Source organism: Panthera tigris, chromosome B4 (assembly GCF_018350195.1).
Source record: "Panthera tigris isolate Pti1 chromosome B4, P.tigris_Pti1_mat1.1, whole genome shotgun sequence".
NCBI classification, from domain to species: domain Eukaryota; kingdom Metazoa; phylum Chordata; class Mammalia; order Carnivora; family Felidae; genus Panthera; species Panthera tigris.
The window spans coordinates 31,508,892-31,523,510 of record NC_056666.1 but is presented as its reverse complement, the minus strand read 5'-3'; the positions used below and the strand labels follow the sequence as shown (position 1 = coordinate 31,523,510).

Here is a 14,619-nt window from a genome sequence, read left to right as displayed (position 1 = left end):
AAAGAATAGGATAACAAATACTGCAAGTCTTTGGGTAGTGTAAAGACAGGGTGATTAGTGTAATCCTTTTCAATGTTTGGGTAGGAGATCAGGCCTAGGAAAAATTGTGCTCTGGATGTTGCAATTATTTGTGAAAAGGCAATTATTGTGAAAAGGTAATGGCTTTGTCTAGTATGCATGCCAGTTTGAGCTTGCCTACCCATGAGGGAGTTAGATTCACATTCTGTAACTCATTTGAGATAGGTATATGAGAATGTTTTTGTTTTTTCTTTTAAGGCTGGTTGATGTCTTAAAGTCCTTGCCTAAATTATTAAGAAAAGAAAAAAGTGAGAAAGCAAGTAAAAAGGACATTAAACTTCATGCTGATAAGAGCGATGTGAAAACTTGAAAAAAAGTACAGTCTATACTGACTTGCAGGAGAATTTCAAGTTCATTGAGGAAAGAAGGGTCTTTAATTCTGGTCAGGTGGATTTAGTTTGGAAGCACTTGCCTTCTATAACTTATTTATTATAGCATAATCCCTTTCTCCCCACTGTCCTCCTCCTTTTTTTTTTTTTTTATTTGAGACTTACGGGTTTTCTTCCTGCAATCTACATTTTGCCAACCAAGATTGATGAGAGACTACTGTATTTCTCTTTATTATTTTTCCCCCACTTCCTCCTCCTTTTTTTTTTTTTTTGAACATACAGAAATGACCGTTGTAGAGTACTTAGAGCTCTGTGGATCAAATCTTATTGCAACAAAAAGCATTGTACGGCATGTCTCCAAACAATAAAGATATCTCTTCGCTCTATCTAATGGCTCTCTCATTTGAATAGAGCAAGAAGAAATTGTTTAGATGAATCCTGGAGCTTATTTTTAAATGAAACAACAGTAGTGTTTTTAGTCAGTGTGTAGTAGAGGTAACATTTCTTATGGAAATGGAAAATATTCCAAAGTTAATAATGCTCTGTATTAGGCTTTAAAGTATTTTCTTTCAATTTATATTAATTATAATTAGTTATATTCTAATTACATTAATTCAAATATAACCTGCTGTAAGCCCGCTAAATGTCATTTAAAAAACTAATTATGGGGACGCGAGGGTGTCTCAGTCTGTTAAGCTTTTGACTTCAGCTCAGGTCATGATCTCACTGTTAGTGGGTTCGAGCCCCTCATCGGGCTCTGTGCTGAGAGTTCAGAGCCTGTAACCTGCTTTGGGTTCTGTGTCTCCATCTCTCTGCCCCTCCCCCATTCTTGCTCTGTCTCTCTCTGTCTCTCTCTCAAAAATAAACATTAAAAACTTAAAAACAAATTATGGGAACGTCTGGGTGCCTCAGTTGGTTAAGAATCTGACTCTTGATCTGGACTCATGTCTTGATACGTTGTGAGTTCAAGCCCCACATTGGGTTCTACACTGAGCATAAAGCTTACCGAAAAAAAATTATATGGTATATTGACTTACCTGAAATTAATTTAGGCCCCAGTATTATATCTTATTGGTAATTTTTGGAATAGTCAAATTTTTGCCTGTATTTCAATACTGAAATAAAAAGTCATTTGGTAGTTTTGTTTTTTACTAAAAAGAGAACCACAATATTAAGTGTTTAGCTATTTACATTATTGATGAATCCTACTTTTGGAAGTCAGCTGAAATGTGGCACACTAAAGCATTTATCAGTAGTTAAGCTACAGTCACCTTCATCAAGATGTTAAACATGGTTATACATTTTACTAAAATAGTTTATACTTCAAATAAAATATTTATCCAGTTATGTACCAACCTCAGTTCTATACTTAAAATTCAGTGTTTTGAGATTCTGTTAACTGCTTTACCTGCTGAAATGTAATTATCCAAATTAGATCTTTATATGAAAAATGTCTAAGTGAAGAACAATATTGATTCAAGTTAAAATCCATCTGATCTTGGCAGTTATATCTTTTTTTAAATTTCTGTTATTATTAGTAAATTTGTTTTTATTTTTATTTTATTTTTTTTTTAATTTTTTTTTTTAATGTTTATTTATTTTTGAGACAGAGAGAGACAGAGTGTGGACAGGGGAGGGGCAGAGAGAGAGGGAGACACAGAATCTGAAACAGGCTCCAGGCTCTGAGCTGTCAGCACAGAGCCTGACGTGGGGCTCGAACTCACAGACCGTGAGATCATGATCTGAGCTGAAGTCGGACGCTTAACCTACTGAGCCACCCAGGCGCCCCAGTAAATTTGTTTTTAAAACATTTTTAGGGATAGGAATTTTGTCAGGCTGTGTTACCACATCATAGTTTGGGCAGTAACATGTTCTTTTGGAGCTCTCTTTCAGCCTCAGAAACCTAAAACTTACTGGAAAGTTAAGATTCTCAGGAGAAAGGAAAGGCTAGTGACAGGTCACCTTTTAGTGTTCTGAGGAGTGAAGTATGTGTAGTAAGGAGAAAAACTTAAAATTTGAGATTTTAGAACAGTTCTGTCAGAAATCTAGATAGCCTATCTATGTGATTTTCCTGATTATTTCTTTATTCTCTTTATCTTAGGTTGCCTAGCTATTCTCTTAGAACTGGTAACTGATTAAAAAATTTTTGTTTTCAGAATATTAGTAAAATATTTACCAAATTTTCTGGGAAGGATGTTAGAGTATCAAATTAAGACAGCACAGAGTTTTATTTTTTGTTAAACAGTAAAATATTTGATACATACTAAAGACTTTAAGTTAGAGTCTTTGAAGAATTTTAAGCAGACGGTATGAAATGATAAGATTTGCATTTTAGAAAGCTTACATTGGCCATGATATGTGGCATGTACCAAGGCATCAGAAAAAGATATAGGCAGGTCACTTAGGAATCTATGGCAGTAGCCAGGTAAGAGGTGGTGATTTGGATTAAGGTGTTATCAGTGGGAATGGGAAGAAGCAGATGAATTCAAGAGTGGTTAGAAGATAGAGTTGGAATAACTTATTGATTGGATTGATTTGTAAAGAACAGTAAGAGAGAAATCAAGAATGACTAATAAAATTTCTGGCTTGATCAATTCAGTGAATGAGGATGTCATTTACTGAGATGTGGAATATTGCAGAAGAATGGACATCTTGAGTTTGAGGGGTCAAGTTTACGGAAGTGTAATTTACACCTAGAAAAATTTACCCTAAAAAATTCTTTGAATTTTGATAATTTTGTATGGTCATGTAACTACCATCATAGTTAATATCACCCCAAAAGTTTCCTATTGCTCTTTTGTAGTCTTTACTGAGCCTTTGACATCAGTGATCTGATGTATGTCTCTCTATTTTTGCCTTTCCCAGAATGTCATGTAAAGTGAATCCTACAATAGGTAGTCTAATGAATCTCTTCTTTGGCTTAGCTAATGCTTTTGAGAATCCATCATCTGTTCTCATCCATATATCAGTAATTTGTTCCATTTTTTGCTGAATAGTATACCACAGTGTGGATGTACCACATTTTGTTTTTTCTTTCACCAGTTGATGGGCATTTGGGTTGTTTCCAGTTTGGGGCAGTTATGAATTAAAGTGCTCTAAAAATTTGTGTTTAGGTTTCTTTATAAATGTCTACCTTTATTTCTAATAGGAATGGGATTACTAGGTCAAATGAAAAGATACATGTTTAAGAGAAGCTGCCTAGTGGTTATTTCATGTTAAATTTCCACTTGCACAAATGAGAGTTTCTGTTGCTCCACATCCTCATCAGCATTTGATTCTGTCAGGTTTTTTGACCCATTCCAATAGGTGTATAGTGGTATCTTGTTGAGGTTTTAATATGCAGTTTTCTAATGACTAATGATGTTGAATTTCTTTTATGTTCTCATTTGCCATCGGTATTTCTGAACTCTTTGGGTCTTTTCGCTATTTGTTAATTAGATTGTATGTGTTCTTATTAATTGAGTTTGAGAGTTCTTTACATAGACTTCTTTGAGAGTTCTGGATACTAGTCGTGCATGTGTGTGTGTGGTGTGTGTATGTGTGTGTGTATCTGTCCTATGCCAGGTATGTCTTAAAATATTTTCTCCCAGGCTGCAGCTTTTCGTTTTCTTTTCATTCATTTTTTTTTTCTGTTGAGGTATAATTGCCATATAACATTAGTTTCAGGTTTACAGCATAATGGTTCAATATTTGTATATGTTGCCAGATGATCACCACAGTATGTCTAGTTAACATCAGTTATCATACATAGTTATAAAACATTTTTTTCTTGTGGTGAAAACTTTTAAGATTTACTCTCTTAACAACTTTCAGATATGTAACATGGTATTATTAACTGTGGTCTTCATGTTGTACATCATATCCCCAGGACTTGTTTATTCTAATACTGGAAGTTTATACCTTTTGACCACCTTCACCCATTTTGCTCACCCTTCACTCCCCATGTTTGGCAGCCACCAGTCTGTTCTCTGTATGTGTGAGTTTGTGTTATTGTTTTGTTCCATAATAATCTTAGCATTGTTTTTTCTATTTCTGTGGGGAAAAAAATGCCATTGGAATTTTGATAGGGATTGCATCGACTTGGTAGATTGCATTAGATAGTATGGACATTTTAACATGGAGTGTCTTTAGCATGGAATATCTTTTCATTTGTTTTCTTTAGTTTTTCCTTCAGTGTCTTATGGTTTTTAGTGTACAGGTCTTCCACCTCTGATTAAATTTACTCCGAAGTATTTTTTTTTTTTTTTTTTGGTGCAATTGTAAATGGGATTGTTTTCTTCAGTTCTATTTCTGATAGTTATTAGTGTATAGAAATAAAACTTTTTTTTTTTTTTTTAATTTTAAAGAGGGCACATGAGCTGGGAAGAGAGGGACAGAGGGAGAGAGAGAATCTTAATCAGGCTCCACGCTCAGTGCAGAGCACAGTGCTGGGCTCAATCTCACGACCCTGGTATCAAGACTCGAGCTGAAATCAAGAGTTGACTGCTCAACTGACTGAGCCACCAGGTGCCCCAATGCAACAGATTTTTATACACTGATATTGTGTCCTACAACACTATATCGTTGATATGATTCAGGCTTTTTGTGTCCTAACTAGGAAGTCTTTACTTAATCCTTTGTTTACGTTTTAATGTAATGCACCTAAATTGCCCCCAAATTCTCCACCAGAGCTGCCAGCTTCTTTCTGTGTCCAAACATAGCACCCAATGAGAGTGAGGGTGTGGAGGGAAGGGTCCAGGCTAAATATGGCCCAGCAGCCAAATCTTTCCCTCTCCCTGTTTTTCATAAGTAAAGTTTTATTGGCGTACAAACATGCTCATTCATTTACTTGTTTTCTGTGGCTGCTTTTGTGCTGCAGTGGCAGAATTGAGTAGTTGTAACAGAGACTTAATGGCTCTCAAAGTCTACAATATTTACTTTCTACTTTTTTTACAAGAAAAGTTTGTTTGACACCTGAGATAGTCTATTAGTTCCTGCTTCTCCTTTTCTTGAGGATAACACTCCTGGAGCCCTTTATTCTTCTGTGTCTATCTGGACAGATTGTTTTTATTTTTTTATTAAAAAAATTTTTTTTAATGTTCATTTATTTTTGAGAGAGAGGGAAAGAGAGAGGGAGACACAGAATCCAAAGCAGGCTCCAGGCTCTGAGCTGTCAGCACAGAGCCTGACATGGGGCTCGAATTCATGAACCATGACCTGAGCCAAAGTGGGAGGCTTAACCAACTGAGTCACCTAGGTGCCCCTGGGCAGATTGTTTTTAAAATCTGCATAGGTGCTATTCTGAAAAATTCCTGTTCCTTTCTCCTTTGTTAGATCCCTCTCTTTCTGGAATCCCAAGTCTTTTTTTTTGTTTGTTTCATTTCCTCCTGATAGAATATATTTTTTATTTTCCTACGAAAAGAGACTGGATGGGAAGTAAATTGATATCACTCTTGACAGAGAATCCTAGGTGGTTAGTTTATTTTCCCTGAGAATTTTGAAAACATTGCTTTATATTACTTTCCAGCTTCCAGCGTTGCTATCAATAAATCTAAAGACTTTCCAACTCAGGGTTTGTTGTAACCTGTTCTTCTTTTCTGAAAACTTTTGGAATCTTTTCTTCATCCCCAGTCTTTTAATATGTCAAAGAGAGGTGCCTCTTGTTTATTTTTAAAACTAAATATTCTGGGTATTGTGTTGATCTTTTTTAGATGGAAAACTCATGTTCTTCATTCTAGGATATTTTTTTCTCTGATGATTGCCTCTCATTCTGATTTTCTTAGATACATACTGATTGCATGTTGGACCACTTAGATTAATATCTTTTTTCTTTTTTAAGTATTCTTATTTCTTTTATGTGCTCCCCTACCCCATGTTTATGAAACTATTAATGCTGTTGAGGAGGAGGATTTTTACCTTTTTCCTTTGGAAAATTGCAAATATATACCAAAAAAATAGTAAAATAAACCCTCAGGTACTTGTCACTCATTCTCAACAATTATTAATTCATAAGCAAGCTATTAATTTTGAAGCGTATCTCAGAATTTCATTACATTCATACATATTTTGGAATATGACCCTAATGGATAAGGACTTTCATTAAAACAAATTATCATTATAAAAACTATAAAAAATAATTTTTTAAGGTCATCAGATATCCCATCATTGTCTAAGTTTCCAGGGGTATCATAATTTAATGTAAAAGACCTCAAATCTGCACCCAAACAAAGTCATTCATACTGTGATTGATTAATGTGCTTTTTAGTCTTAGTTAAATTCCCCCTCCGTATATCTCTCCCTCTCTCTTTTTCTCTTCTCTCTTATCTGTGTGCATAGTTTATTGAAGAAATCTGATTATCCAGTAGTTTCCTACAGTCTGGATTTGCTGACTTGCAGGTTGAAGGTTAGTAATGCTTGAATATATAACGTACATAGCATAGAAGGCATTCTGAAGACTGCCTTTATGACGAACTTCATTCTCTTAGTATAATGGTTTTGAGGTTAATCCATTTTGTAACATCTATCAATACTTCTTTTTCTTGTATTGAGGAAGAATGATCCATTTTATATATATAATGTATTTTATCCATTTAAGTGTTGATAGATATTTGAGTTATGAATAATTATGAATTTCTGCCTTTATGAATAATGTTGCTGTGAACATATGTGTACAAGTTTTTGTGTGGCCATGTTTTCTTTTGGGTATATATGTAGGAGTGGAATTTCTGGATCATATAACTATAATTATGTAAATAATTTTTGTAATTATTTAATTTACTATTTTTTTTTAATTTTTTTTTAACGTTTATTTTTGAGACAGAGAGAGACAGAGCATGAATGGGGAAGGGTCAGAGAGAGGGAGACACAGAATCTGAAACAGGCTCCAGGCTCTGAGCTGTCAGCACAGAGCCTGACGCGGGTCTCGAACTCACGGATCGCGAGATCATGACCTGAGCTGAAGTTGGCCGCTTAACCGACTGAGCCACCCAGGCGCCCCAAATTTACTATTGATAATACATATTAAGAAGTGGTTCTCTGAGAAAATCTAGTCTATAAGTTGTTTTCAAATGCAATGAAAAGTTTACAGATACTATAATTAATAGTGATGATGTTATTTGGAAATAAAATGACACATGAATTTTTTTTTGTTTTTTTTTGGGTTTTTTTTTTGTTTTTTTATTTGGAGCCTGTGATTTGTTTTTAGGGCTCATAATACTCCTGGGCCTTAGGCATGGTACCTATGTACTGCCTAAGTGTTGCAAATCCTAACATTGCATGAGTGGAACTCAGAAGAAAGCTAAAGTGGTAATGTGACACTTGAACTTTGTGGATACTCAGTGGGACATAATCTGAGTGGGGATGGAAATGGTCCTGGCAGGCTGTCAGGCATAGGACCTTGGTGTGGTCCCTAGTAGAGCACAGGGATGAAGAAGACTCTTACTTGTTTTTATGAGTTACCAGACAGCTTGGAAGATGTAGGAGAATAGTGCAGTGATTGTGGCCCTGTTTCTTTATTTGCTCTATAGTATTCTTACATAAGTTCTTAATGAATAAATTATCATGTAAGCAATTTAGATAAAAGAACTTAGATTTTTTTTAGTTATGTGAACTTTCTATTGTACAAGCAGAGAATTTAGTAGACAGTTTTAGCATACTTTCAGCTATTGGTTCATGAATTTCTAGTATGTTTCACTAGGCTGGTGTTTTTTTCACCTTGACCTCTAAGTATGGATTATCACTGCACATGATCCCACTTTACCATAAATCTGTTGGCCTCAGAAGAGAAGTCAATGGCACTATGATTCATTTGAATCAAAACTTGAATGAAGCTAAAAGGCAATCTATGCAACCATTAAAATAATTTACAAGCAGTGGATAGTATATCCCATTTTTTTAAGGGAAGAAAACTGTTATGAAGGGAACACTGACAACTTTTTGATATATAGTTGCAAAATAGGCCCTACCCTCAGGAAATACTCAGATAATTACAGTTCAGGTTGGTTAATGCTCTAATAGAAATAAGCATAGAATTCTCATGTAATACGTAAGATAGGGCACCTAACCTAGTTTAAATGGGCCCAAGAAAGTTTTTTAAAGGCAGATATACTGAACCAAGGCTATATAGTGTCAGTAGGAGTTAGGTGAATGGGTAGGAGGGAGGAAGAAAAAGAATTTTAGGTATAGAAAACAAAATGTAAAGGCTGGTTATATGAATCAGCCTGTTGTGTTCAGTGACCTCTAAGCAGAGAGAAATTACTGGATTGTGATGTTAAGGAAGGGAGTCGCATGAGAAGAGGAACCTGGAGAGAGGCTTTAGTCTAAGGTCAAATCATAGAATCATGTTGTCAATGAGCTTAAACTTAGTGCTATCTATAGTGGGAAATATCAAGCGGCTGTAAGTACAAGAGTGACGTCAACTTTTTGGTTTAGGTAGGTAATTTGTCTTTGAGTGTCAGTTCTGAGATTCTGACCTTGAAGGTCATGAATTTAAATTTTTTTTATGTTTATTTTTGTGAGAGAGAGCACATGCGCATGTGCGTGCGCAAGTGGGGATGGGGCAGAGAGAGAGGGAGACACAGAATCTGAAGCAGGCTCCACATCTGAGCTGTCAGCACAGACCATGAAATCATGACCTGAGCCTAAGTCAGATGCCCAACTCAACTCAGCCATCCAGGTGCCCTGAAGGTCATGAATTTTATTTATTGACCACTGTATATACTCAGAGGCTAGAATGGTACCTGGCAAGTACTTAAGTATTCACCAAAGATGCTAGTTAGGCAGTATAGTTGCATATAGCAGTTAAGAGCATGGGATCCAACACAGGTCTGAATCCTCCTGATGCCACCATTAAGTAGTGCTGTGACCTTAAGTGGGTTTCTTAGCCTTAATCACCCTGACTCACTTTTCTTATCTGGAAAATGGAGGAAAGAGTTGGACCTACCTAATCAGATGATTCGGAGAATTGAATGAGTTTATGTAAAGCACTTGGAGTAGTGCTTGGCTCATAGTAAGTACCATATAAATATTAAGTTATTATTTATTTGGTGAATGAAATTTTAATACAAACTAGAGTTGGTAAGGCTCTGATCCCAGAGCATTTATAGGGTTACACAGGAATGGATGGATTTAAGAAATATTCAGGAACACAGTCGGATAGGATGTGGTAAATAAGAGTGGCAAGGAGTTAAGGTTAATTCCCTGATGTAAAGCTAGAGATTTAGGTTCTCCCCGCCCTCCCATTTCTCCCCTACCCCTTCCCAGCACATGCTCGCGCGCGCGCACACACACACACACACACACACACACACACACTCCCTCCCTCCCTCCCTCCCTCCCTCCCTCCCTCTCGCTCTCACAGATTACTGCTTATCCATTCTGGTTAGTACCAGAAGTTTAAATAAAGCCCAGTGGTTAGTCTTTGGTATGTTGATTCAGTGTGACATATCCTCTTGAATTTTGTTTGGTTTCTTTCTGATTCCTTTTCTTTCTCTTCCTCGAAGTCTCTTGGACTCCTTGGATTCTTCTCAGAACAGAAGTGTAAGAAGGGCTTAGGGCTATCTCCGGTTGTGTACCTACTTTCCTCCCCTTGTCTTCTCTTCCTTTTCTTTATGCTTCTTTCCCTCCTCCCCATTGATTTCCTACTCCCACAGTAGGAGATAAGAGAAAGGGTTTCCTCCTTAGTTGGCCCTTGCCTACAGACTAGCTTGGTGTTCACAGTTCCAGTCATAATGGAAAACTTTGGGGAGTGTGTTAAAACACATGTCAGAAAAGTATTCCCTTCAGCAATTAAATTTAACTTTAAAAGAGGTCTCTTTTAATTGTTTTTCTGATATGATATTGAGAAGTGTTTGGAATCTAGCACTTGAGCCAGCTAACCTTAGGATCCTTCTGTTATAGAAACCAGCTAACTTGTAGAGTATAGCTTGTCTGTTAGGCAAAAGGAATCTTTTAGCTTGCTGCTAGGCAGGTCAGGTCACCTGAACCAGAGGTTCCATGCTAGAGCTGTGCTTTCATTAGGAGAATGGGACTGGATACTCCGAGAGTCTAAGATGGAGCCTCAGCTCTCTGCTGCGGCCCTGCTAGTCTTTGAAATCTATACATTTTTTAAAAAATCTTTAAGTTCCTATAAATTTTGCGTTCTACTCTACAATTCATTTGTTTTGATAGAAATGTAAATTTCCTCCCCTAATCTTTTGCCTAAACTAGTGCTCTGGGAAAATAAACCCTTTTACTTTCTTGTGTCTTCTCATATTCCCCCACATACTACCTCGTTCCCCAGTTTAAGAAGCACATACGAGGATTTGGAGCCAAAACCTTTTTATTAAGTGTCTCTTGCATATTTCTCATGATGAGTTTCTCATGAGGAGTTGGCATTTTGGCTAATACAGTCCAGCCTTTTTTTCTTCAACACATTAAGTGAGGCTTCTAAATCTTTGGAACAACATTCTTGGTCATAAACAGTTTGTAGTAAAAGCTTTCCATTTCCCAGAGTTTGTAATGAATGTAAATATTCTATGTAATTCCTCATCTGGGTAGTCATGAAAAGATAGTAGCCAGTGTTTATTGTCTTTTTACTATGTGCTAGGTTCTCCTCTCTTTTGTCTATCATGCTCTTGAATTATGCGATGCTTTGAAAACAATTAACTTGTCTGTAGAATTCATGCTAACATTACTATTGTTTTTAATTAACAGATTTCAACACTAAACTTGCACAATGTCTTTGAAACCAAGAGTAGTAGATTTTGATGAGACATGGAACAAACTTTTAACGACAATCAAAGCTGTTGTCATGTTGGAATACGTTGAAAGAGCAACATGGAACGATCGCTTCTCGTATCCTTTAGTGGCATTGATAAATGTTCTTGTATTGATAGTGATATTGTATCAATAAAGGTATCAGTGAACGTTGATAAATGTCCTAAAATTGACAAACTTGTTGAAAAGTGAGAACAGGTTTATGCTTTTGTGATTACTTTCAAATGTATTGTTTACATTTCTAAGTTCATCACCTGTATGAGGCAGTCAGCAATCTGATAACATTTCATTTAACAAATACTTATTGAGCACTTATGTATATGGCAGGTATGCTTGAGACTTTGGGAACACAGTTGTAAAACACAAACCACTTTCCCTTCACTCTACTAAGGGAAACAGACAATAAACAGGTATTAAAATAATCTAATGCCAGTGCTTCTACTAACAGGTAGTAATAAATGTTGTGGAGAAAAATCAAGCAGGGTAAGGCCATGGAGAGTGATTAGAGTATGGCAGCTCTTTTAGATGGGATAGTCTTGGAAGGCCTCTCTGAGGATGGTGATATTTGAACTAGACTAAAGTGAGGGAGCAAGTCATACAGATACCTGGGAGAAGAGTGTTCTAGGTAGTGAATGGCAAGTTTAATGACTTGACAGTTAGAAATATGTTTCTTAATTGGTTTGTTTACATTTATGAATTAGCAGTTTTATATGAAAATACAAATTTGTGGTTTCCCTAGAACAATCTGAACCCTGATGTCCTGCATTCCTACATGACAGCTATCTTTTTTCTTTTTTAAAATATATACATAATATATATTACTTACAAATATATATAAAATTACTATTCTACCCCAGCACTTGGGGTATAAACTCTGGCACCAAGAAAAAACTCTAAAATATTAAAATACTGCAGCTTCTTGGTATTTGGAAAGTTAAAGGGGTCTCTAGGAACCCTTGGCATCTGGGTATCTGGGGCAAAGCTATGGATGGCAGTCTCACCAACTGTACGCAGTGTCTTCCAGGGCCCAAGGCTGGGTGAGCATGGGGGCAACATATGTACTTTGGAACATATTTACTGTCAGACTCCTGAACTGCTTCAGTCATTTACCGTAGGAAACCCCACACATGTCATGTCTCAGGGTAAAGAAAAGGGATCGGGTTGAGATCTGGTTGTCTCTGGGTCCAAATGGCATGGCAGTAACCCAGGGCCCTGAAGGAGGCCTTGACGACTGGGTGGATACTGTAAAAACCAGATTCTTTCCCCAGAAAGGGAAATTGAAATGTGAAGGTATTAACCAGAATGTGTGTGGAGGTTCAGAGTTCTCTCAAACTCTATGCTGCCCTCTCTAGCCGTCTTCTGGGTCTAAAGGGTGGCTACCCTCTCTATGTAGGCATACATTCTTTAGAAAAGCTTGGATTTTATAACAGTGATTCAACTTGTTCTCAATGCCTAACTCAGTTTTTATATTAAGCTGAATATTGATACAAGAACAGCGAAGTTCTTTTAGACCAGTAGCAAACCATTTCTTTCATTACAGTTGTAGTCGTTAGTAAGAAACATTTGTTAGGCTACCTATGTTCTAGGCACTAAGATAAATAAAATGATGGTAATGTTCCTGGGAGCTTTCATAGTTTGCAAAGATGTTTTTATATTACTTGGTACCTCAAACAAGACTGTCAGATTGTGGGGCGGATATAATTATTGTCTTTATGTAACAGATGAGGAAATTGATATTCAGAGATTAAAGGACTTGCCCAGACTCATGCAGGTAGTAACTGAATGAGCACAGACTTGAATATGAGATTTTCAGCATCTAATTCCTATGCTTGCCAGTGTATCTAGAGGATAATTGATATAGATTCTGCCTTTGAAGAACTTATTATTGAATTAATTTTTTCGTAGAACATCATGGATTGGTTTTGGGTAGGAATCTTTTTTTTTTCTTTTTTGCGTAGGATCTTAATAAAAAGGAACAAGTGTTAAAGGCCACTTGGGTGTTAATGAGATTTCATTAGATGAGTACATAGGTAGTTTTAGGGCTATTTCAACTAAAATAATGAACAGAGAAAGGAGTTGGTCTTAGAAATACCCAACTTCTCTGGAAAGTGCCCGTCCAGTCATTATTATTTCTAAGATATTTATTGTGTGATTCATCCAGTTATTCTTGACCTGTGTGTGAATTTTCTTCTCCTCCCTTTACAGAAAGCTGCAGAAATGGTAAAGTTAAGAATGGAATTTCTTACTTTAAATTTTATTTTGGAAAATAAAGGACTGTGTTACTAATTGTTTTGAAGTAAAATTCTCACCTTTTCCCTATTATTTTTGCTTAAGAATATAAGGTGACTTCTGACCCTCAGATTTCTTAGGTATAAATTTTAGAGGCTATAAAACTTTAATCTTTTGAAAATGGAAAGCCTCCCCCAAATTGTGTATCACTATGTGTGATAGTACGTGATTTAAAAAAAAATTTTTTTTAATGTTTATTTTTTTGAGAGAGAGAGAGAGGGAGAGAAAATGAGTGGGGGAGGGGCAGAGAGAGGGAGACACAGAATCTGAAGCAGTTGACCCTTGAAGAGCACAAGTTTGGACTCTGTGTATCCACTTATAAATTTCTTTTTTTAAATAAATACAGTATAGTATTGTAAATGTATTTTCTCTTCTTGGCAATTTTAATAAGATTGTCTTTTCTTTAGCTTACTTTATGTAAGAATACAGTATCTAATACATATAAAATACAGTATATGTGTTAACCAACTGTTTATGTTTCACTTGAGGCAAAGTCAACAGTAGGGTATTAGCTTAGTTTTGGGGAAATGAAAATTTATACGTGTTTTTTTTTCTGAGGAGCTTGGCGGGCCTCACTCGCATGTTGTTCAAGGGTTAACTGGTACATATGTTAAAAAATTCCTAAGATGTACACGTGGGATTGAACAGATAATTATAAAGCAAACACCCGCATAATAACTGCACAGGTTAAGAACTAGAACACTGCCAGAATCCAATTCTCCCCCCTACTTACAGGTCTGTCTCAGTTCACGATTCCACTCCTTTACCTTGGAAGTAACTACTATTCTGAGTTTTGCACCTGTTGTTTCCTTGTTGTTGTTGTTTGTTAATAGTATAACTGCTTATATATACAGCCCTAACAATTATTGGTTATTTCTGTGTTTGGAACTTTATATATATAAATGGAATCATACTGTGGTACATTTTTTTTGTGTGTCGTAATTTTTTCTTTCAACATGTATATGTATGCAGTTAATTTGTTACCAGTGATATTGTGAAATATGCATTACTAGCCCCATTTCACAGTTGAGAATGTTGTGGCTTACTGATGTGATAAGATGCTTTACTGATACTGTAGGATAGAATGCGGAGGTAAAATGCTCAAGTCCCCTTATACTCTTTTTTAAAAAATTTTTTTAATATTCATTTTTGAGAGAGAGAGCGCACAACCAGGGAAAGGCAGAGAGAG

General features: G+C 36.1%; 1 protein-coding gene across 11 annotated transcripts in view; it reads left to right on the top strand.

Moving 5' to 3' along the window:
* CUL2 (cullin 2) overlaps positions 1-14,619 on the top strand; it is a 157,560-nt gene that overhangs the window by 64,862 nt on the left and 78,079 nt on the right. For 9 of the 11 annotated variants that reach the window (XM_042991425.1, XM_042991435.1, XM_042991432.1 and 6 more), the window contains one exon: positions 11,079-11,219. In XM_042991425.1, coding sequence (XP_042847359.1) covers positions 11,101-11,219 — 119 coding nt within the window. In that variant the 5' untranslated portion in view covers positions 11,079-11,100. Of the gene's footprint in view, positions 1-6,722; positions 6,790-7,943; positions 8,817-11,078; positions 11,220-14,619 lie in introns of those variants that run through there. The other 2 variants (XM_042991428.1, XM_042991430.1) reach the window with 2 other exon arrangements.